The sequence below is a fragment of the Octopus bimaculoides genome, chromosome 1 (assembly GCF_046866305.1).
Source record: "Octopus bimaculoides isolate indiv1 chromosome 1, ASM4686630v1, whole genome shotgun sequence".
NCBI classification, from domain to species: domain Eukaryota; kingdom Metazoa; phylum Mollusca; class Cephalopoda; order Octopoda; family Octopodidae; genus Octopus; species Octopus bimaculoides.
In genome coordinates, this window is record NC_142928.1 from 41,544,894 (window position 1) to 41,569,864 (window position 24,971).

Here is a 24,971-nt window from a genome sequence, read left to right on the forward strand (position 1 = left end):
AGGCTTTATGCAAAATTACACTACTATTTTTATAATATATTTTATTGGCAATGAGAGGAGGAAAACTTATATACAAAAAATTCTTTTGTTACATTTACAGAAATAAGCCAAATTTTTAAAACATATAATCTTGTGAGGTGCGCTAATTCTTGACTGGTTTTCCTACTAACATGCTAACAACCTGCCCATTTATACTCTGTTTTATTCAGAAACCTACTCATTTTTTAGTCTTATGACCAAAATAAGCTATAAATGCAATAGTCACGAGACCTATTTATCATAACCTCAGTTTAGCATTTCACAGGAAAATACACTTGTTTAGAGGACTCACTGAACTTAGCAACTAAATATTTAAGGTAGGATTACAAACATTTACTTGTGAGTTACATTTCTTGGATAATTTTTCCATTGCAATATATATATATATATATATATATATATATATATATCTGTGTGAGTGTACATGTATGTATATTTACATATTTATATTCAGATAAAGGTGATGATTACTCAGAGATTGTTACTATGTTTGATCATTCAGGTAACATCTTTTTGTTAATTAAATGATCACACATTGTAAATCTTAGAGTGGATCATCAACTATTTCCAAAACAAAATCTATCAATTTCTATGCATATACACACACACATACAGATGCACATATATATATATATATATATATATATATATATATATATATATATAACGCACACATACATATATGTATAAACACACACATGGTGTAACTGAATCCAGTGATTAGAGATCATGTCTTGCAAGAGCTCACATATTTAACTGTTTTATAGATGCAAGTGTGGCTGTGTGGTAAGAAGTTTGTTTCAGTCACATGGTTCTAGGTTCAGTCTCACTGTGTGGCACCTTGGGTGAGCGTTTTCTACGATAGCCCTTGGCTGACCAAAGACTTATGAGTGGATTTGATAGTCAGAAACTGAAAGAAACCTCTTGTATGTATATACATGTATATATCTATGTATGTGTGTCTTTGTGTTTGTCCCCTCACCACTGCTTGACTAAATGTGTTGGTTCGCTTATGTCCCCATAATTTAATAGTTCAGCAAAAAGAGACCGGGTCAATTTAGTTGACTAAATACTTCAAGATGGTACCCCAGCATAGTTACAGTCCTATGACAAACAAGATATACAGGGTGGCCCAAAAGTAGGTTTACAGTTATCATGTAGGCACTTCAAATTTCTTTGAAAACATTTTATTACATTTAAATTTCTATCTTACAAACTGAAAAAGGAGCTTGACAAAATTAACTAAATTGGCATAGAATAATGGTTCCATGTTATTTTATAATTAAGATCTAAACTGTTAATATATGAATGCGCAAGAGATAGTTGAATAACTGTAAACCTACTTTCGACCACCCTGTATATATATATATATATATATATACACACACACACACACACACATATATATGTGCATCATCATCATCATTTAGTATCCATTTCCCATGCTGGCATGGGTTAAACAGTTTGACTGGAACTACTGCTAAGTCAGAAAGCTGCACCAGGCTCCAGTCTGATTTTGGCTTGGTTTCTACAGCTGGATGCCCTTCTTAACGCCAACCACTCAGAGTGTGCAGTGGGTGCCTTTTACGTGTCATTGGCACAGGTGCCTTTCATGTGTCACTGGCATTGATATGTAAACATGTAGTGTTCCAGATGTTTTCTTTGTGCAACAGCTGTAGTGAGATAATGTTGCAGCTCATAAGACCAAGCCTAAAGGAGTCACAAAACTGAAGGAATGCTAAAATAGCCAACAATTTCAAGTACAGTAGATGTTAATTTTCTCCAACAGGGTTAAATGAATGGAGTATACATGGCACAAGCTTATGGACCTGTTATATTTTTAAAAAGTGTTTGCAGCCATTTACTCTGAGTTTCTTACGTTAAATACATCATCATAGAATTGACCCCCAGGTATTTTCAAGTAAAAGTTTATGTTCACTCTGTTGAACAAGTATGGATAAATGGTTTTCTATCAATAAAAATGTTAATCGCTCACAAGGCTTTCTTTTATAGAAGTATGAAACCATGACTCCCAGCTGCTCAAGATATGTCAGCTCCAGGATTAAGGCAACAATAATATAATATTTGTAGTAGGCTTGCACATTTTTCTAAGATTTCTACCAATCTGTTGTACATGGTTTGGCCAGATAAAAAGCATCTACTTTCTCATTTTTACATTTGTTGAGATGATCATGTAAAAATAAGTTCAATGATTCTGCCGATGAAGCTTCTATTGTTTGGTGAGCTCTATTTCTCATCCCTCTAAGTGTCAAACCTTTATTACTTAAAAACCTTCAAAGCATTTTCAGCTCTTTTCAATGCCTCAAATAAGTATTGTGTGCTTCAAGTTGCTGACCCTCAGTATTTCCATTTGATTTTCTACATGTTCAATACATCATACTTTAATGTTGCATCCTGTCTTCTCTGATTCTCAAGTTTTAAATGTTTAACCAGTCAGAAAACTCATTTAGAAGTGTCTGGAAACAAAAGACTGTATATGCAGCTTTAGCTCTTTGAATAAACTAGCCAAGATCTCATTTTTAATCTATTATTAAAATATCTGTTCAAGAAATTTGTTTTGCTCCTGTAAACCCTGCTTGATTTGGTATATAGTATCACCTGTTTTTATTTTATAGTTTGAAAACTATCCAGTAAACAGTTCTTTAAGAAATCTTAAAATCACTGAATTCACTTTCTATTTCATTTCATGGTACTTTCATTTTTGACCATTTTGATCTGTATCAACATATGCCAACAGTGAGTTGAGTGCTGTCAGAAAGAACTTCCACATTTTGTTTATTATCACTGGCTTCTCTGTTTGCTTGGCTTGTTTTCACAGTAGATGCTGACAAATTCTACATAGTAAAATAGTTTAATAGGTTTTGATATTTAAAAAGTTTGCCAGATAACTATCCCTTAAGTACATGTTTTTGACATTAACTTCAGTATTTTCATGAACCCATTGTTATTCCTCTAGAGCAGGAGTCGCCAAACTTTTTCGACATTGACCCCCTTTAGCCACTTCTTCCGCATTGACCCCGCTCCTCATTTAAAATATCTTAATACCCTACCGTACCACATCTTAAATGCATAGCAGGTACTGATGCTGGCAAAAACGCTTACAAGATATGTATTTAATATCTTATCTCCCCTGGCTGGCCTGGTCATTTCCGTAAGCAAACACTTGACAGTCCACATCACACACATATTTGTACATGCATATGTACCAATATATGTGTCCGGCTGCTATTTCTTTTCGTTCTTGAAATCACCAAGCTCGCACGTACTTCTTTGCCCCTCCTGTATGTGCTTCACAGCGTTCAAGACATACACACTTCACGTCTGGTTGTACAGCCTTCTTGTTTGTTTATTTCACAGTTTCGTTTTCCTGTCTTGTTTTCCGTCCGCCACTACTCTCCACGAAAACAATTTAATTTGTGTTCGTGGGAAGAACCATTTTAACGATGCGTACTGACTTAATTCTTCGAAACGCTGGAGTCTTAATGGTGGCAGCTGATGAAGGGGATGTTTCTATGTGGCCTGCTTGTTTGTTGCACCTTGTTTACCATTTTGTCCTTGTTCTTTTGCCACGTCATGTACCCAGGTATGTATCTATATGTACATGTAGATGAACGTATATACATACATGTACATATATATGCATATACTCATATTGTTATATATATATATATATATATATATATATATATATATATATATATAGCTACTTACTGCTATTTCTCCTACCCACTAGAGTGAAATCTGCCATCTTTATCCATTTTTGGCTGTTCCCCAACTGTCAGACTTTTGGCAGTTTATTTCATGTGTTTGGCCATTTGACAACACTTGAAAATATACACAGCTAAGCTAAGAATTTCTCTTATTTTTAATCGCCACATTCATTCAAACCCATCTAACTCGCAACATTATTAACCTTGTTTCTTGGCTATATATATATTTCGTACTATTCTCTAAAATAATTCTTTCTTATTTGTTCTGCTCCCTAAAATGACTAACCTCTTTTCTTGGCTATATGTACATACATAATTCGTATTTTTTTCTAAAATAATTCTTTCTTATTTGCTCTGCTCCTTAGAATGACTCTCTTGTTCATGGTTGTGCCTACTCTCTCCTGCCCCCACCACCAATACCAGAAATCTCATCTCTCTTATCAGACATCCAGTTGCCCTTCCTCTCTCTCCCTTTCTTATATTGGTAATCTCGCTGCTCTTTCCTTTCTCTCCCCTTCTCTGGACTAACCAAACTAGATAGCAGCCCACATACCCTATTTAACAATGGTATATTTATACATCTACCTTCCTTTTTTATTCTTTGTTTTCATTTATACCTGCAACATCAGTAATGCTTACATCCACAAAGCTCATAACGCTTATATTTATAATGCCCCAAACACTTTCATATACAATGTTTCCTTAATCCCACCCCACAGTAGAGACAACAACCTTAACAATTCTCACATGATTAAATGACGGTAGGTTAAAAGCAAGAACAACTACTATGACGTCTGTTACCAAACAATCACGGGAACTTTCTTTTCCAGTGCTGAATGATGCATGTGTGCGAACTGCCATGCTACATGGCAGTGAAACATGAGCCATGACTACTGAAGACATGCGTAGACTTGAAAGAAATAAAGCTACTATGATTTGCTGGATGTGTAATGTAAGTGTGCATACACGACAGAGTGTGAGAACCTTGAGAGAAAAGTTGGACATAAGAAGCATCAAATGTGGTGTGTAAGAGGGATGACTGCGCTAGTATGGAATATGTGTTACGTATGGACGAGGATAGCTGTGTGAGGAAGTGTCACATCCTACCTGTGGAAGGAACCTAGAACTGTGGAAGAGGCAGACCCAGGAAGACACGGGATGAGGTGGTGAAGCATGACCTTCAAACATCAGGCTTCACAGAGGCAATGACAGGAGACTGAGACCTTTGGAGATATGCTGTGATTGAGAAGACCCAACAACTAAAGTGAGATTGCAGCCATGGCCGATGCCAGTATTGTATGTCCGGCCAATTTAAAAGTACCCTTGATGTGTCGGGTGATATGATATGCTTGAGAAGACCTGTTGAATCAAGTAAAACCAATATCGTAGCTGTAGCCAGTGCCCACTGACTGGCTCCCATGCCGGTGGCAAATAAAATGCACCATCCGAACATGGTTGATGCCAGTGCCCCCTAACTGGCTCCCATGCCAGAGGCATGTAAAAAGCACCATCCGAACATGGTCAATGCCAAGTCTGCCTGAATGGTCTCTGTACCGGTGACATGTGAAAAGCACTATCCAAACATGATCGATGCCAGAGCCACCTCACTGGCCCCTGTTCCAGTGGCACATAAAAAGGACCCACTACACTCTCGGTGTGGTTGGCATTAGGAAGGGCATTGCCAACTAGATTGGAGTCTGGTGCAGTCGCTGGCTTTCCAGACCTCAGTCAAACCGTCTAACCCATGCCAACATGGAAAACGGATGTTAAATGATGATGATGATGATGATGATATATATATATATATATATATATATATATATATATATATACATACAACAAGGGGAAGTCAAAAATTCTCCACACTTTCGCCATAACATATCTTTATTATTGTCACACTGCCTTCTGCTCATATGAACATATAATTGGTACTATTGTAGTCACGTGATCGAATTTTGAGCCTGATCATGCCATTTTTCTTTCTGGTTTTATAGTGTAAGCGTGGCTGCTCCACTAGCAATGTATATCAAAGAAGAACAAAGAGCGGTGAGCTGATTTCTCTGTTAAGTGCTGAAAATCATTGGAGGCTTTTAGCGCAATACAAGGACAGTACACTGCCACATAGAAGTGTGTATGAGTGGATTGAGAAGTTTTAAAATGGCTGGACAAGCGTAACGTACAAAGAGGGAGCAGGACACCTGTCAACCTCCACCACTGAGTAGAATATTCAGCAAGCTTGAGAGATGGTAATGGTGAACTGGTTCACCATTACTTGGATCATTGCTCTTTGTTCTTCTTTGGTGCACATTGCTAGTGGAGCAGCCATGCTTACACTGTAAAGCTAGAAAGAAAAATGGCACGATCAGGCTCAAACTTTGATCATATGACCACAATAGTATCAACTATAAGCACACATGCACAGAAGGCAGTGTGACAATAATAAACATATATTATGGCGGAAGTGTGGATAAATTTTGACTTCCCCTCGTATTGGGGTGAGTGTTTGTTTTTATGCCAAGTTATAATAAAAACAATTTTACCTTAAGCTAAAGGATTACTCAATATTTTTGTAAAGTACATATTTATAATTCTTTCACAAGAATCATATTGACAGTAACTTCAAAGTTTCAACCAATTAAGCCATCATATACATAATTTTTGTGTCCAGAGAGGGCTTCACTGAATTGATAAGGGTATACAACTCTCACTATGAGAAAGGATTTTTTTCTCCACAGTAAACTGCAGAGAAATTGCTTTTAGAAGTCATAAACATATTTGAACTTGAAGATTTTTTTATAGATATATTCATGTAGCAGCATATATATACTGAAACAAAGTGTATTTTCACCAGCTCTACTGCTCATAAATTATGATATATATTTAACCCTTTCATTACCAACCTGGCTGAAACCGCCTCTGGCTTTGTAGTACAAATGTCTTGTTTTCATAAGTTTTGAATTAAAACCTCCCACCAAACCTTAATCACAATTAATGTTCCTAACACTAGCTGAATGATAACCAAGTTATTTTACTAAATTCTTTGTTATATTTAAAGTAATTGAAAGAAACACAGAGCACCTCAAAATAAATACAGTAACAAACTTGTACCTATGGCAGAGTTTTGAAATAGACATCCATCTGGCAACATTCTTTACAAATATTTTTCAAACATTTTTTTTGATTTCTATGTTTAAACATTTTTTGTTAGTCCTCCCTTCCTCCATTTCAGAATACACAACTGGCTATAACTTTTCCATCTATTTTATATAGTATGAAAGTGTTGCCCACAACAGCACAATGCTAAAATAACCACACAGACAACAAAATAAACATGTGACTACCATAAAAGAAATATTCACACCCACCAATAACACTTTACATTCTGAAGGTATGACTGAAAGTTTAGAAACACTGGTGAAGAATTGAGGAACTTTATTGTTCCAAACAAACTGCAAGGGAATTATATGAAAACATGAAACAAAAAATATAAAAAAAGACAAAAATATAGTAATGTTTCAATACATGCCTATATGTACAAATATTTATATGAATATATATATATATATATATATCATGAATCTTTTGTTTCAGTCATTAGACTGTGGCCATGCTGGAGTACTGCCTTCAAGAAATTTTAGTTGAATGAATTGATCTTAGTACTTTTTTTAAGCCTTGTACTTATTCTATCAGTCTCTCTTACTGAACCACTAAGTTACAGGGATATAAACAAAACAACACTGATTGTCAAACAGTAGTAGGGGACATCCTCAGACACAAAGACACATACACTCATATAATATATATTATCGAATTCTTCCAATTGCAAGTTGCTTATGAATTCTTCCAATTGCAAGTTTTCTTTTCAGGTACACGACACTGCTTCCCCCTTTCCCAGGCTACAGGCCCACACCCATACTGTTAGGATTGGCACTCTCAACGTCGGCACGCTGAAAGGTAGATCTGGTGAAATTGTTGAGATGCTTGAACGGAGACGCGTAGATATGTGTTGTATCCAGGAAGTAAGATGGAGAGGAGGTTCTGCGAGGTTCCTCACAGGCAAAGAACACAGGTACAAGATTTTCTGGGCAGGGAACACTGACAGGGTCGGGGGCATAGGAATACTTCTAGCGGAGAAATGGGTGGATAAGGTAATCGAGGTCGTTAGAGTAAGTGACAGAGTACTTAAGATTAGACTAGTGCTTCATCATAGATTAGCTACTGTCATCTCAGCCTATGCACCTCAACTGGGGCTACCAGATGGTCTGAAATACCAATTCTATGACACCCTCTTGCAAACTACCTTGTCGACGAGTGACAGGGACCTTCTCTTTGTGGCTGGAGACTTCAATGGTCATGTCGGACGTCGTGCTGGAGGCTTCCATGGCATACATGGAGGCTATGGCTTCGGTTCCCGCAACGAGGAGGGAACCAGACTGCTGGAGTTCTGTGATGCAACCGATCTTATGGTCTGCAATACCAACTTCAGGAAACCTGCCAGTCACCTAGTCACCTACCGCTCCGGCAGACACTCTAGCCAAATCGACTACATCCTCGCCAGAAATAGAGAAAGAGGGCGGCTTATAAATGCCAAAACCTACCCTGGCGAAGAATGTACCCCACAACATATATTAGTAGTTAGCGACTTTGGGATCAAGGCAAAATGGGTGCCCAGAATTAGACCGGCTTGGAGGAGAAGGGTGTGGAAGCTTAAAGACCCTGCAAATGGACAGAGACTTAGAGACAAGTTACTTGAAGCATTTAACGAAATAGAAGGGGATATAGCATCATACAACGTGGAAGACAATTGGAGATTTCTGCGGGACAACCTGTTGAAAGCCACCGACCAGATTTGTGGGTGGTGTAAGGTCCCCTCCCGACCCAGAGTAACGTGGTGGTGGAACAAGGAGGTAGACAGGGCTATTAGACAAAAGAAACAGGCTTGGAAGGACTGGAAGAACGATGGTAGCAGGGAATTGTACCAATGTGCCAGAATGGAGGCTAGGCGACAGGTTTATTTAGCCAGAAGGGAAGCAGATAAGAAAAGATTTGCCAATGTTCTGTGCCGTGAGGACCAAAGACTCAAGGTATTTCGTGTTGCAAGACAGTGTAGGAGAGAGAATAGTGATGTTGTAGGAGAGAAATGTGTTCGCATGGATGATGGTACGCTTGCACTAAATGAGGATGCAAAGAAAGAGGTCTGGAGATGCCACTACGATAGATTGCTTAATAAAGAGAATGAATGGGAGGAAGAGAGCCTGCCGTATGTCGACCCAATAGAGGGACCAGCTATCCGAGTTGATAGTACCAGGGTAGATAAAGCAATTAAGAGCATGAAGACCGGGAAAGCCCCCGGCCCATCAGGAATCACTGCAGAGATGCTCAAAATATCTGGCAGTGTTGGCTATAGCCTAGTCACCCGTATTACGAACCAGGTGATACACGAAGGAGTCATACCCAATGACTGGTGTAGCAGCATCATAGTCAACTGCTACAAAGGTAATGGTGACGCTTTAGATACAAATAATTACAGAGGCATCAAGCTGTTAGATCAGGTTATGAAAGTTACAGAGAGGGTCATAGCCCAACTAATTAGGGAGCGAATCAATTTAGATGAGATGCAGTTTGGGTTCGTGCCAGGTAAAAGCACTACTGATGCCTTATTTCTAGTGAGACAGCTGCAGGAGAAATACCTAGCTAAGGATAAACCTCTGTACCTGGCTTTCGTTGACATGGAGAAAGCCTTTGACAGGGTCCCCCGATCCCTTATCTGGTGGTCAATGAGGAAACTTAGGATAGAAGAATGGTTAGTGAGAGCTGTGCGAGCCATGTACAGAGATGCTGCCAGTAAGGTGAGGGTTGGAAATGAGTACAGCAATGAATTCCGGGTAGAGGTAGGGGTCCACCAAGGTTCCGTCCTCAGCCCCCTCTTATTTATCATAGTCCTCCAGGCAATCACAGAGGAGTTCAAGACAGGTTGCCCCTGGGAGCTCCTCTATGCTGATGACCTTGCTCTAATTGCGGAGTCACTATCAGAACTAGAGGAGAAGTTTCAGGTGTGGAAGCAAGGTCTAGAATTGAAGGGCCTTAGAGTCAACCTAGCTAAAACCAAAATCCTAATAAGTAGGAAGGTAGATAAAACACAAACCCCTTCAGGTAGATGGCCCTGCTCAGTATGTAGAAAAGGAGTAGGTAGTAACTCTATAAGATGTACCCGGTGCAAGCTATGGACACATAAGAGGCGCAGCAACATCAAAGGCAGGTTAACTAGCAAGTTAGTTTTTGTTTGTGGCAGATGTTCAGGTGCAATAAAGACTGTAAACAAACAGGAAACAACTTCTATCTCATTCCAGGGTGAAAAACTAGAGGTAGTCGATAGCTTCCACTATCTGGGCGACCAAGTTAGTAGTGGGGGTGGGTGCGCTGAAAGTGTAGCTGCTAGAATAAGAATAGCCTGGGCAAAGTTTAGAGAGCTCTTACCCCTGCTGGCGACAAAGGGACTCTCACTCAGAGTAAAAGGCAGACTGTATGACGCATGCGTACGAACAGCCATGCTACATGGCAGTGAAACATGGGCTGTAACTGCTGAGGACATACGTAAGCTCGCAAGGAATGAAGCCAGTATGCTCCGTTGGATGTGTAATGTCAATGTGAATACCCGTCAGAGTGTAAGTATCTTGAGAGAAAAGCTGAACATTAGAAGCATCAGTTGTGGTGTGCAAGAGAGACGATTGCGCTGGTATGGACATGTGGTGAGAATGGATGAGGATAGCTGCGTGAAAAAGTGCCACACCCTAACAGTTGAGGGAACCCGTGGAAGAGGTAGGCCCAGGTAGACCTGGGCTGAGGTGGTGAGGCAAGACCTTCATACATTGGGCCTCACCGAGGCGATGACTACTGACCGAGACCTTTGGAAATGTGCTGTGCGTGAGAAGACCCGGCAAGCCAAGTAAGATCGTTGCCAGTGCCCCTGGACTGGCTCTTGTGCGGGTGGCACATGAGATGCACCATTTTGAGCGTGGCCGTTGCCAGTACCGCCTGACTGGCTCCCGTAGGATTTTCGAGTGAGATCGTTGCCAGTGCCCCTGGACTGGCTTGTGCGGGTGGCACATAAAAGACACCATTTCGAGCGTGGCCGTTTTCGTGCGGGTGACACGTAAAAGCACCCACTACACTCTCTGAGTGGTTGGCGTTAGGAAGGGCATCCAGCTGTAGAAACTCTGCCAAATTAGATTGGAGCCTGGTGTTGCCATCCGGTTTCACCAGTCCTCAGTCAAATCGTCCAACCCATGCTAGCATGGAAAGCGGACGTTAAACGACGATGATGATGATGATGATGATGATGATACAACAGGCTTCTTTCAGTCTCTGTCTACCAAATCCACTCACAAGGTTTTGGTCAGCCTGAGGCTATAGTTGAAGATACTTGACCAAGGATCCACATAGCAGGACTGAACCCAGAACCATGTGGTTGGGAAGCAAACTTCCTACCACATATGCACACATACATTCATAGATATTTATATACAACTATATAGGAGGGCATGTTGGATGGTTAGGTGACCTTTTGTATTTATTTGTCCACAAAACAAAAGATCACTAACAATTACCAAACATATTTTGTTGTTCAAAGATTCCTTCACATTCCTGTATTTTGAACCAAAGATTATGATTTTACATTAAAGAAGAAAGCTTTACAGAATTTTAATAACCTCTGCATACAGTCTTTTGTTTTCTGAAAGAAAGATTTTACAAAATCAATTTTCTATTAAGCTACCCATTTCAGCTGCTTTCAGAGAACCTGTACTTGTTTGACATCAATCTTTCAGTCATTTGAGCATACATGGAGGTACGCCATATCATAACAAACGACACTGAGCTAATAATTAGAAACAGCTTATCCCACTTTACACTACACCCTTCAAATGTCTTTTAAAATGAATGACCCATTAGACAATATAGTCCAAGATATATATAAAAAAGGTAAATAGATTGTGAATTTGAAAAACATTTTTATCAATATTTCAAATTTTTAAATCCTTCCCTTCCTTGGTTTCTGGAATAAAGACATCCACCAGACACAAATCAGAAAGCATTAAGCACAGTGGTTCTCAAACACCAGCCTCTCTCACCTCAGTCAAAAATATTATTTTATATCTATTATCTTTCCTTACTCTTTATACCCTGAAAATTCTCATGTTTCACTGGTCCCACTCCCAAACTATATGGCCGTTATATTGACGACTGTATCGGTGTGACCTCACTCTCCCGCGAACATCTTGACTCCTTCCTATCTTTTGTCAAATCCTTCCATCCTGCCCTCCACTTCTCCTGCACTATCTGACACCTCTGTCTCCTTTCTTGACATTTCAATCAGCATCAATCACTCCACTCTCACCACCTCCATCCACTACAAACACACATACTCACACTCATACCTCAACTTCTCCTCCTCCCACCCTAAACACATCAAGCTTTCCATCCCCTATTCCCAATTCCTCCATCTATGCAGGCTCATGTTTTGAAGATATCACTGGTATTATTCCAAAGGAATAAAATGGTGTAGAACAATGTAATCTTCTCTTCAGGGAAATGAAGAAATGAAACTCGTCAATAAAAACATTTTAATAGAATATCATGGATATTTGCATAGTGATTAACTGAACGCTATTACGTTTGTTTTTTAAAAAAATGTTAGAGGATATAACGTCAAAGGTAGCCTATAGAAAGAGGAGGGGTAAAGGAAAGAAAAAACTCAAATAAATGAGAAGTATATAACAATATGTAAATTAAATAAAACCCTAAAGTCATGGAAGAAGATATAACCAGTGAATGTGAAATGTAAGAAGAAAATTAATGTGTAAATTATATATAATGACAGATATCATTTATATGAACTAAAGGTGTGTTTCTGCCAATGTTTACATCGGTATGTACGCTCTATAACCGTGTTGACACGGGGATTTTTAGAAAAAAGAATTAAAAATAGTTCAGAATTACAGAGAAGACAGAAATCCTTGCCTTTATCATAAGGTAACGAAATTAAGAGAATCAACCAATCTAAATTAAATTGGTTATTGTGGTCTTTTAGATACCAAATTAATTTACTAAGCCCTCTATTGCTTACCCCTAATTTCTTAATTTTTCACTTTTTTCCGTAACTCTAACCCTGAAACCCTAACCTTAACCCTAAAACCCTAACCAGAAAAAGTTTTGGAAAATTTTTTTTTCAGAATCATAATCCTCGTTTTTTTCCGCATATTTTGACAAAATAAATTTTGAAAAAGTTTAAAATGAAGAATTTAGTGGGGTGGAGGTTTAAAATACCGATTTTTGCCAATTTTTTGCAGATTCGTAATCTTCGTAGCCTAAAACGGGAGTTTGTGTAGAAAAAAAAGTTAAATAAAAAAAGGGGTGTTTTTTTGTGGGGTATATAAATATACCTTTCACTTTAACTTGTTTCAGTCATTTGACTGCGGCTATGCTGGAGCACCGTCTGTAGTCGAGCAAATCGACCCCAGAACTTATTTTTTGTAAGCCTAGTACTTATTCTATCGTTCTCTTTTGCCGAACCGCTAGGGAGACGTGAACACACCAGCATCTGTTATCAACCGATGATGGAGGGACAAGCAGACACAAACCATATACACACACATACATATACACTATCATGCTATTAGCTGTCAGAAGTGAAAGTGCTCACTGCTAGTGAAGTATCTGTCTGTCTGCCTGCATGCCTGTTGCTGGCCTGTCGATTCTTTGGCTACTGACAGCTAATACCATGACTGGCCGGAGCGAGCTATATGTCTGTCTTTCTGTCTCTCTCTCTATCTATCTATCTATCACTCGAAAGTTATTGGAACAAATTTGACACCTATATCCATGCGTTTGAAAACACAGAGTATAAGGGTACTCGCGTCCGCGCTAGCTAGTCGTGAGTGGTCGATCCTATTATTTTTAAACTTCAAACTTCATTTGTTTTCTATTTTGATAAATTCTCTCTGTTGAAAATTATATTTTTATATTTTAAATAATTTGCAATTTCAGGAAATATGTTTTTATATTAAATTTGTGTTTTCTACTCACGACTAGCTAGCGCGGACGCGCGAACTTTCGAGTGATAGATAGATAGAGAGAGAGACAGACAGACATATAGCTCGCTCCGGCCAGTCATGGTAAAGAATCGACAGGCCAGCAACAGGCATGCAGGCAGACAGACAGATACTTCACTAGCAGGCAGTGAGCACTTTCACTTCTGACAGCTAATAGCATGATAGTGCCATATATATATATATATATATATATATATATATATACACGACGGGTTTCTTTCATTTTCCGTCTACCAAATCCACTCACAAGGCTTTGGTCTGCCCGAGGCTATAGCAGAAGACACTTGCCCAAGGTGTCACGCAGTGGGACTGAACCCGGAACCATGTGGTTGGTAAGCAAGCTACTTAGCACACAGCCACTCCTAGGAGTGGGGGGGGGGGGATTTATCTATCTATCTAATAAAACAAACAACCGACTGAATGAATGAAAATAAAGCAAATTTTGAAATTGAAATAAAATGTTACTCAAAAACAGACATAAAGAAAAGTGAGAATAAAACAAATTTTGAAATAAAATCTTACACAAAACTTGTCATTAAGAAAAGTGAAAATAATGAAATAAAATATTATTTACTTACTCAAAAGTAATCGTTATTCAAAAGTGAACCATTTTGAAAGATGTTTTAGAATGTTCCGAAGACATTCATCGCTAGTTTTCCCATATTTTCCCCTCCAAAGAAACTCAGCTAGATGGGATTCAATCATATTTGTGTGTACTCCCATCATAGTTTTGAATCTACTTTTTGCATTTTTCTTGCAACATTCAACTGAGTTAGTATGCACGTTAGTTACTGGACCCACAAAGTTTTCTCTATGGTTCACTTTGAAATGGGAATACCGTGGTTCGACATCAATTCCATTGTATTCACTACAATAATCAGAATGGACAGTCGTTCCTGGTTTTATAAACTTTCTGATAAGGGGGAGCAGAGTTTCGGAGGAACGATTATTCACAAATACCAAAAATCCTATTTTGTTTTCTCTGTCCCATCCTCCAAAAGCCCACCTCCTCTAGATAAATAGATAAATCCCACCCCACTCCGATTTACAGTTTACACATATTTACATGTGGAAGATGTTTTTTTATCGCGGGTGCAGGCAAGTCTACTGACTAGCGGATGCGAGAGGTGCGCGCGTCGGATCCACTCTTAACTTTAATATCCGCATTCCTACACAAGTGTGCCCCTTCGGCTTTGTTTCCTCATAACTTTCACAAAAATGGATATTTGCGATAAAATAACGAAAGAAATATGTAATCAATCTACTGACCTTTCTGCAGAGATGTCTTTCAGAGAAAATTCCCGGGGTAAAATGAGGTACAATGTGACAGAAAGTGAAACTAAAGTGTTCAATTTTTTTTGTTTTTTACGACTGAAGGTGTTTTTTCTACAAAATGTCGCGCATTTACATACCGTTGAAATTTTGTGGTGATAAACCTCGGCAATATGTTTTAGAAATGTATCGAAATTCTGGAGCAAGCTGGTTTAACATTTCGTGAAGTAGGGTGCACATTTTCAATGAATATTGAAGTGTAGGACGCTGGTATTTATTGAAAATTATGCAGACCAAGGGTTTAACATGAAATTTCTTTGATATTATTTTCACTTTTCTTATTTTACGTGTGTGCCGTTGGAATTTACCTCGGCAATATGTTTTAGAAATGTATCGAAATTTTGGAATCTATTTCTGGCTGTAAAGTCATACATTTTTTTCTGTACATACATTCGTTCACACGAGACCATTTCGTATCCCCCAAAGATCCGCTGACGTACTTGATCTGTCTTTTGATTCTTGAGCTAAAAGCCTCAATGCGCATGCGCCGGTGCCTAGATTGACAACATTTTTAGAATCGATTAGTTTTAGAATCGATTTTTTTTTTTCAGAAACCCACATTTTCAGCTACCGAAATACCGAATCTGTAAAAAAAAATTATTAAATTTTGAAATACCAATCTTTTTACAGATTCGGAATGTGGGGTTTCTGTAAAAAAAAAAAAAAAAAAAAAAGAGAAGGGAATGTGTGGTGACGGTCCACTGATGTCAGAAATATACGTCCATAACATTTGTTTTTCCTGCGTTCCATTGAGAACAAATTCGTATCGCAACCTTTGGTTCTTTATAAAAATACTTTTGCAAGATTTATAATTCCAATTGGTTTGAGACATTCTGTAACGCTAAAATAATTCATTGATTTTAAAAGACGAAAATTATTTTGAACTGCACAAATTTGCTTTAAAACTCCCATAACAGTCAACAAGTGTCTCTTATCTCACTTCTTGTTCAATAAATTTGGTATTTTCTTCGCGGTTGATTACAAAGATATTTTTGAATCTAGATAATCTTGCACGAAATTGTCTTCACTCTGTTCCCTTCTTTCTCGACACGATTCAACTGAGTAAATCGATTAAGATAATTCAATTTTTTTTCTCAATCTTGAAAGAAATTTTGGTTAATGTATATTTTAACACCCGGCCACCAAAACAAAACAAGTGTAATAGGTGTAAAAAAAATGTGTATTAAACGAATATGAGAACAAAAATTTGGACCAACGAACCGATTATAAAGAAATCTGTGGGGAAAATACTATGAAAGAGAAAGAAATTAATCTTCGAAAATGGACACCTTTCAGGAGTGAGCCAAACCGAACAATCCTATTGGCTATTCAGCGCAATTTAAGCACACTCAAAGCAACAGCCAAATCGCCCTTAACTTTTTTTTTCATTGTGCAACCATATTTATGAATTTGTCTCGCACCATGATACATGGAATTTTACTTTAATACCCGGCCACCAAAAAAAAAAAAAAAATGTGTATTAAACGAATATGAAAACAAAAATTTGCGCCAACGAACTGGACGGTGGAGAGAGGACTTCAAGAAAATTCACAAGATCCGATTTTTTCCCTCATAACTATTAGGAAAATTGGATATCTTTTAATGAAATTTTGGAGAGGTTCGAAACTGCATTGACCCCAAATTTTGGCATTGCCTGTTTGGTATTCTTCGTTTGTAGCAGTAAAGTTGTCAAGAAAAGCACGTGGTATTATGTCGAAATGGTACAAAGAGGAATATTAAGAAAACGAGAAAAATGGTTTTAATGGCAAAAGTAAAGAATAAGTACACCCGATGGCTAGGGTTAGGGCTTTTGTTATGCCGAAAACTGGTGGTGTACGTATTCTTTACCTTCGCCTTTGTTTGCCACTCAACAACTTAAAGTTATGGAAAATAAATTTACAATGCACTCACAAAATCTATTGTGTACCGACGATCATACAGAGATTATGTACACGACCAGACATTCAATTTACGTTCACAAACGTACTGTATATCGTAGTGTATTTGTCATCAGTGTGTTTCATGATATCAAAAAATTTCAATCGCAGCCAACCATATTGCAATCTGAATTTTGAATATGAACTTTATTTTAATTACACTTTGATTTAATTTTAATTTAAGGAGTACAATAAAAGGGACTAAAATTACACGGCCGGGTAACTCGATAAATTTGGGAGTAAAAAAAATGGTAAGGGAGAACAAAATTTGACTGAAAAGTAGTCAAGCTGTTAAGTCAGGGTACCCATAGACAGTAATGGCAAATGATGTACGTAATATAAATTATGGATACGCAAGATATGCTTGGCGATCAGAGGCGAGCTGAAAAAGAAGAAAGACTTAATACGAAGCAGGTGCGCTGGAGTAAATTAGTTATCAGAACATACGTGAAAGAAACTCTTTCAATATGTGTAAACAGCTTCTGTTACTTCGGTAACCTAATTAACTATAGTGCTGGGTATTCGCAAAGCCTTGTAGCTTGAATAATGAAAGTTTAGGGAGCTGTTAACACTGCTAGCAACAAAGAGATTCTCTCTTTGAGTGAACGTTGGTGACAGGTTTCCATCTGATTAGTGACTGATTCACAGCATTTCTGATAGAAGAGCGTCAAAGGAATGTCTAGCTTCACTTGGTAGTTTGTAATTATCACATAATTTGTATTTTGCTTTCGTCCATATTAAATATTTAAAATTCTCTTCGTCTATGCTATGAACTTATTTCGTAAAGCCCATTATTATGCACACACACATACATGCATGTGAGTGTATGTTTAGTTAGATATATGTATGTACATTAGTGTTAAATAAAGGAATATGTATGTATAAGGGTGCGTGCAAGTAAATCTCCTTGGTTTGGCCTCATGGTATGAACTGAGTGGCATCGTCAATTGTATGTATGTGTGTATGCACCATACAAACGAATGTGTATGTATGGATAAGGGTGTGTGTGAGTAAATCTTGGTTTAATAGCCTCTCTGAATGACTTGCAAAGCAACTGTGTCATACATGATAGCTGAAATACTGTATCAAAAAGTCGCAACCATGGTACCGAGCCAGTTGCAGGTATATGTCATACGTGAAGTCGTGGCTGTGATGCTGCCGCCTGGGTCACTTGATACAGGAGTTCATGCAGGTTGTATATTCACTGTTGATCCGTGGTGAAGTAATTCCAGAACAGTGGAGTGTTGAAACCTGGGTGAATTGCCTACTGAACTGTGTACACAGAGAGATGACAGCAACGACGTTAAGAACATGATGGTGACAACAAAGGCGGAGGTTGCCGTAATGCTGTTGGATGAAGTTGGTAAGTCTCAACGTAGCTGCTGTGGTGGTGCAGTCACCACTGTCGCTGAAACTGGCTGTTTTTGTGGTCAGTGGCTAGACCTTAAAAGGTCTGGAACCAAAGATGCCGGAAAGAGAAAAAGCTGAGTTTTTTTACAAGAAATAGTAGGCTCAAACAGGGTAGAGACCAGGCTGTCCCACGTGATCTAATTTAGGACCTCCAACTGGTTATACATGGCAAACTAGCACAATCAAGTAAGAGACAAATTGTACCAATACCAACCAATCAGAGTAGTGGACACAACAGGATCCAAACAGTGGCCAAAGGCTAGCTGTTCCCTGCAATATTCAAATACATGTATATATAATAAAGCGAGAGAGGAATTTCACCCGAGTCTCTGCTACATTCTCAATATGCTCGTGCTCTTTTTCACATGTACACTGACACTGCACATCCAGTGGAGAATACCAGTTTCATTCCTCTCTAGTCTTCGTATCTCCTCTGCATTCAGGGCCCATGTCTCACTACCATGTAGCATTGCATTTCATACACATGCAGCATGCAATTTTCATTTTATTCAAAGAGAAAGACCTTTGGTTGCCAACAGAGGTAAAAGCTCCCAAAACTTTTTCCATCCTATTCATATTCTTGAAATAACACTTTCTGTACAACCTCTTCCTCTACTAATTTCTGCTTGGTGGCTCTATAATTTCTGCCTGGTGGCAGAAATTATCTACAACTTCCAGAGAGCTTCTGGAACATTTGAGGAAATCAATTTCTTATGCATCTGTAGTTTTTATGGCTCCTGTACATCTTCCACATATAAACACTACTTTCTCTGTTAACGTTCATTTTATTTCACTGTATGTCCAGAGCTTACGCTGGATACACAGAATAGAATTTCATCCTACTCCCTTCCTACATATTGATGAGAACCATTTACCTGAAATGGGAAGTGTCCTGTCCAGTTTCTTGCTTACTAAAACTTTAGTCTTTGCTAAGTTAACTTTGATTCCAGGTTTTGTTTCCACACCTGAAATTTCTTTTCTTTTCTAATTGTGTGTGTGTATCTGTGTGGGTGCATGCCTGTATGTGTAGTTATATACATGTGTCTGTATGCGTGTATGTCCAAATCCTTGGATCTTACCTTTACACATATATGTGTGTGTGTGTGTTTTTACATATATGTATATATGGATGTATCTGATTGTGTATTAGTATACTCTCATAGGTATAAGAACATCATTTGAATGCCTGTACATCAGTATACATGCCTCAGTGAGTCTAGGTATATGCTTACATGTATGTGGATGTACATCAGTGTGTGTGTGTGTATATATATATATATATATATATATATATATATATATATATATGAGTAAATGTAATGAGAAGCAAGATAGGCAAGTGATTTTCACTTAATATTAAATACATTTAATAAAAAAATGTACTTATGTATGGATCGAGTCCACTCTACCTATTTAACTCTTGATATTTATTTTCTGTAAGTCAGACTATTTTATATCCATATATGTACATTTTTTCTATTAAATGTATTTAATATTCTGTGTCAATCGACTTGCCTAACTTGCTTCTCATTACATTTACTCATCTACTGGCTCAAGTTCAAATCTCTTGAGCACTTCGAAGTGTATTCTATATAGAGAACACTTGTCTCTAACCTATAAACTAAATATATATATATAAGCAAAATTTAAGTTAGTTAAAATATGTTTGTAATATATTTCAACTGCTAAATGGTAAATTCACTGCAGTTACTGTGGAGAAAATATCTCTCTTATGGTAAAAAGGTGTGAAAACATCCGGTTTGTTCAGCGTCGCCAACTATCAGGAACCCTAGACATCAATGTTTCAAGTTTTTTGACTCATGTCAATAGGATGTACCTAAGAGAGGCAACTTTGAACAAACTTATAAAGCAATTGCTGTATGTAAAATTCAATAAACGTTGTTGACTGATTTGCACTGGTAGATCGCCCGATTGAGGAAAATAATGAAATGTTAGTGCCAAGCAGTGTTTAGGCATAAGCAAAATTTAGGTTAGTTAAAATATGTTTGTGACATATTTCAACTGCTTTATAAGTTTGTTCAGAGTTGCCTCTCTTAGGTACATTCCATTGACAAGAGTCAAAAATCTCAAAACATCAATGTCTGGGATTCCTGACAGATGGCAACACTGAATAAACCAAGTGTTTTCACATCTTTTTACCAGAAGAGAGATATTTTCTCCATGGTAACTGCAGTGAATTTGCCTTTTAGCAGTTGAAATATGTCACAAACATAATTTAACTAACCTAAATTTTCCTTATGCTTAAACACTGCTTGGCGCTAACATTTCAATGTGTGTGTGCGTGTGTGTGTGTGTACCTGTGTGAGTATGTATATGCATATCTATTTTATATATATTTAAAATAAACATGCATATACACACATATATATATGTATGTATGTATGTGTGTATATATATCTGTGTGTCTTTAAATAGATGTATGTATACTTATGTTCTTTGTGTGTATATGTGTGTACTTATATGTATTTCTATAGGTATATATAGATACTTAAGTTGTATGTCCATCCTTTTTGTGAGTGTATTGTATGAATATATTTCTGTTAACATTGCTTTTAGTCCCCCCCCCTCTCTTATCAACATACACTAGCACACATACATTATTATCTGTATAATATATCCTTACTCTCTCACTCCTCTCTCATTCTCACCTTGACAATTAAGAATGGTGATTCTGACAAAGATCTAAACACTTTTCTATTTCCTCTTTCTCTTTGCATTCTATCTCTTTTCTCTAGTTTCTTTTTCTCTTCCACTTATTGTTTTGGATTCTGTACCTGTATTCCAAGAATATAGCTTTTTAAGTACATTTTTTTACTGATAGTTCTCTTTTTACATCTTTCTTTACATTTTTTCTACTTCTTATAGAAATTCTTCATATACTTAGCTTTATACACACTTTAAAATTATGTTATTCTAATTCTGGGAGGGGGTTCTCGAATTCCTGTTTTTCATTCCCTGCATACATATGTGATCTTTCATTTGTAATACTTTCCTCTGTGTGTGTGAGTGTATGTGTGAGTGTGTGTGTGAGTGTATGTGTGAGTGTGTGTGTGTGTGTGTGTGTGTGTGTCCCCTACCACTGCTTGACAACCAGTGTTGGTGTGTTTATGTCCCCATAACTTAGCAATTTAGCAAAAGAGACTGATAGAATAAGTACCAGGCTTAAAAAGTAACAAAAGTAAAGTACTGGGACCAATTCATTTGACAAATATTCTTCAAGGTGGTGCCCCAGCATGGCCACAGTCTAATGACTGAAACAAGTAAGAGAATAAAAGAATATGTCTAAATGTAAATGTTTGCCCAAATAAAATTGCACTTCATGTTTGAAACTCTGATGAAACTACAGGTTGATACTCAAGCATTCACCTATAAATAAATTGGGATAGTGCTACTTTTGCGTGCAGTCTATCACAGTAGCCTACTTTAGCGTGTGGTCTACCGCAGTATCCTGTCTACGGTGTGAAATTACTTTTAGCGTATAGTCTCCTGTTTCTTACCCTGTAACACTTTAGCATGTGATCTACCTCCACTATAAGAACTTTATATACAGGATGATAAAAACAAATTGAATAATGATTTATTAATAACTTAGACTTAAATCATAATTAATGATACACACTTCATACATGTCTATCAACTAAACAAAGACTTACAAACATTAACTATGTCAACTGCTAATTTATAAGTTTGTCCACTCTATTACACAGTAGTCTTAATTTATTATTTCCCTTTATTAAACACAGGTCTTACTCTATTGTTTTGAGTATGTGTACTTTGTCTGACCATATGTTATTTTTCAGTAGTGCATAGGGTCAGAACCAGTATCTCTGATGTATTATTTCCAATTTTATATTTGCATTTATGTTTTCTTTCAACTCCCAGATGTCTTTAGACAAGAATGTCACATTTCATTTAGATAAGTTCTAGAATGTGTCTATACATGCTGTATCTGTCTTTGAATAGTCCACAAGCAGTGCCAATGTAGTGCTTTTCAGACTGTTTAACTTGTGATACTATTACTTTATAAACTATATTTGTTCATAAATAATTTCAATGCAATGAGCATATCCTTGTTCTGGTACAGTTGAATGAGTTTGCCACTGTTTGTTGTTTTCTTTGACATGTTATTGTTTTGTGAAAAACACTCCCACAAGAATCAAATTACAAACAGTAAGCCCAGATTAAACAAACATCCTTATGATGATTGCCACTTCTTTACAGAAAAAGGCCAGCTCTTCAATTAACAAATCCTGTCATGAAGTCTTATATGACTAGCAAGTCCTGCTCTTGACAAACAAACTCTGCTGCAGACCTTACAAATATTTTAAAGCAGAAAAGTGTCTGGGATTGTAATTAAGTCCTGTCTACAAAGTGCTCATTTCAAGATAGACTGTTCAATTCTTTGAGCTTCAAATGCTTTATATCTATTGTAGATCATTTGTTTCCAAGCTACTCAATCTTGTGTCATCTGCTCCCAGTCATCAATTTTCACATTAAGAGCCTTAAGGTTGCTTTTGACAGCATTTGAATTCCATTTGAATTCTAGTATCCTCCTTAGGCAAGTCTGATGGACTCTTTCTAAAGCTTTGATGTGGCACCGATATGTTGTCCAGGTCTCAGAAGAGTACAGGGGGACCGTTAAAATGCAAGATTCATAGATACTAAGCTTGGTTTTGATGGTGATACCTCTATCAAACCACACACAATTTTCAAGCCATCCAAATGCTTTGCTGGCTTTTTCAATTCTCAGGTTTATTTCAGAATCAAGGGATCCATCTCTAGAGAGAGTGCTGCCAAGGTAGATGAATGAGTTAACCACATCTAATCTTGTACACTGGACAAAGATGTTAGGTTCCACATAGAGTTGGCCTGGTGGTTGAGAGAACATGATCTTTGTTTTCTTTAGACTGATGGTAAATCCAAAAGCAACACAAACTCTAGAGAAGAGATCCAATATAACCTGTATGTCCTCCTCAGTGTGAGCAATGAGAACTACATCATCAGCATAAAGGAGCTCTTGAACAAGGGCCTGGAATGTCTTCGACTGTGCATTAAAGTGTTTGACATTAAAGACCTTACCTGTGGTTCTGAAGCAAATATAGCCGCAGATATCTCAGTCTTGGAATGCGTGCAAGGTAGTTACAGCAAAATATATGGAAAAAAGTGTTGGAGCAGCAATATCACGTTGTTTAACTCCATTATCGATGGAAATTGGTTCCGATAGTGATCCATTGAAGCTAAGACAAGCTTTCATATCACTATGAAGTTGCTTAAACAAGTTGACAAATTGAGGTAGACATCCAAGTTTACCAAGAATGGTCCAGAGAATGGCCCTATTAACAGTGTCGGAGGTTTTTGTTAAATCGACATATACCTGGTAAAGAGCTATGCGATCCTATCTTAACTTGAAGCATCAACATTTACAAACACAACATTATGAAAAAGACTTAACCAAAAAATATATTAAAACAAGCTTCGCCAAAAATATACAAAAATAAAAATTGACAAAAGAACAATCTTAACTAGATTAATAGATAAATCTGGAACAAATAAGCCAATTAAAAATATGGCCTCTCCACCATCATCATCAACAAACACAAGAAACATGAACACCTTGCTACAGAAAAAAAAAAACAATGAAGAGGCAGAAAAATAACAACTACCCAACAAAAACAAAATGCAAACCAATGAACATACACAAATATAAGACTACACTTGCACCAACAAATTTAATACACCACCAAAACTGAGTTGTAACAGTTCTTGCTTGAAAATTACAGTAGCATGAAACTAGAGTTGCAGAATAAACATTTGTGTGTGTGTGTGTGTATGTATGTGTGTGCATGCATGCATGCGTGTGTGGTGTGTGTGCATGTGTGCTTGTGTGCATGCATGTGTGCTTGTGTGCATGCATGTGTGCGTGCATGTGTATACATACATGCATAGATACAGATACCTCTAGGTACATATACAAAGACCTCCTCTTCCGACTCAAACATTATTGAGATTGACGATTGTTGCTACTGACAACCATTGTTTTATCGTTGGGTCTTGAAGCAAGGTTAGTCAAGTTCAGTATGGGTCCTCTTCATCAATTCTGAGATAGAGGTGCTTTTTTTCCCATTATCTTTGAATACTTTCTTGTTATGAAAACCTATTTCTAAGAATGTTGTTTTGCATATTTCAGCTTCATCATCATCAGCAATGTCTTCTGCTGGCTATGGAACCATACCAAAACAGTCTGGAGGGCCCAACCTGAATCTTTCAGGAAGATTAGATTTGTCTTACTTAATGTCCCAGCGTGGAGTTCTGAAAGTGCTACAGATAGTAAGTATCATTCCTTAGTGATCATCACAACTTAAGCTTGTAATACAAAATATCAAACTCTTTCA

At 37.5% G+C, this 24,971-nt stretch overlaps 1 protein-coding gene and 1 long non-coding RNA gene across 7 annotated transcripts in view; one reads left to right on the plus strand and one right to left on the minus strand.

Annotated features, from left to right (window-relative positions):
- The window catches only part of LOC128247308 (uncharacterized), a 66,490-nt gene extending 49,916 nt beyond the window's left edge, over window positions 1-16,574 (minus strand). For 2 of the 3 annotated variants that reach the window (XR_016241468.1, XR_016241469.1), the window contains exon 1: window positions 15,292-15,531. This is a non-coding gene — a long non-coding RNA (uncharacterized LOC128247308). Of the gene's footprint in view, window positions 1-15,148 lie in introns of all 3 variants that reach the window. The other variant, XR_008263683.2, reaches the window with a different exon arrangement.
- The window catches only part of LOC106878934 (CKLF-like MARVEL transmembrane domain-containing protein 7), a 55,244-nt gene that overhangs the window by 25,697 nt on the left and 4,576 nt on the right, over window positions 1-24,971 (plus strand). For 2 of the 4 annotated variants that reach the window (XM_014928300.3, XM_014928302.3), the window contains exon 2: window positions 24,767-24,906. In XM_014928300.3, coding sequence (XP_014783786.1) covers window positions 24,784-24,906 — 123 coding nt within the window. In that variant the 5' untranslated portion in view covers window positions 24,767-24,783. Of the gene's footprint in view, window positions 1-222; window positions 379-24,766; window positions 24,907-24,971 lie in introns of those variants that run through there. The other 2 variants (XM_014928301.3, XM_089350617.1) reach the window with 2 other exon arrangements.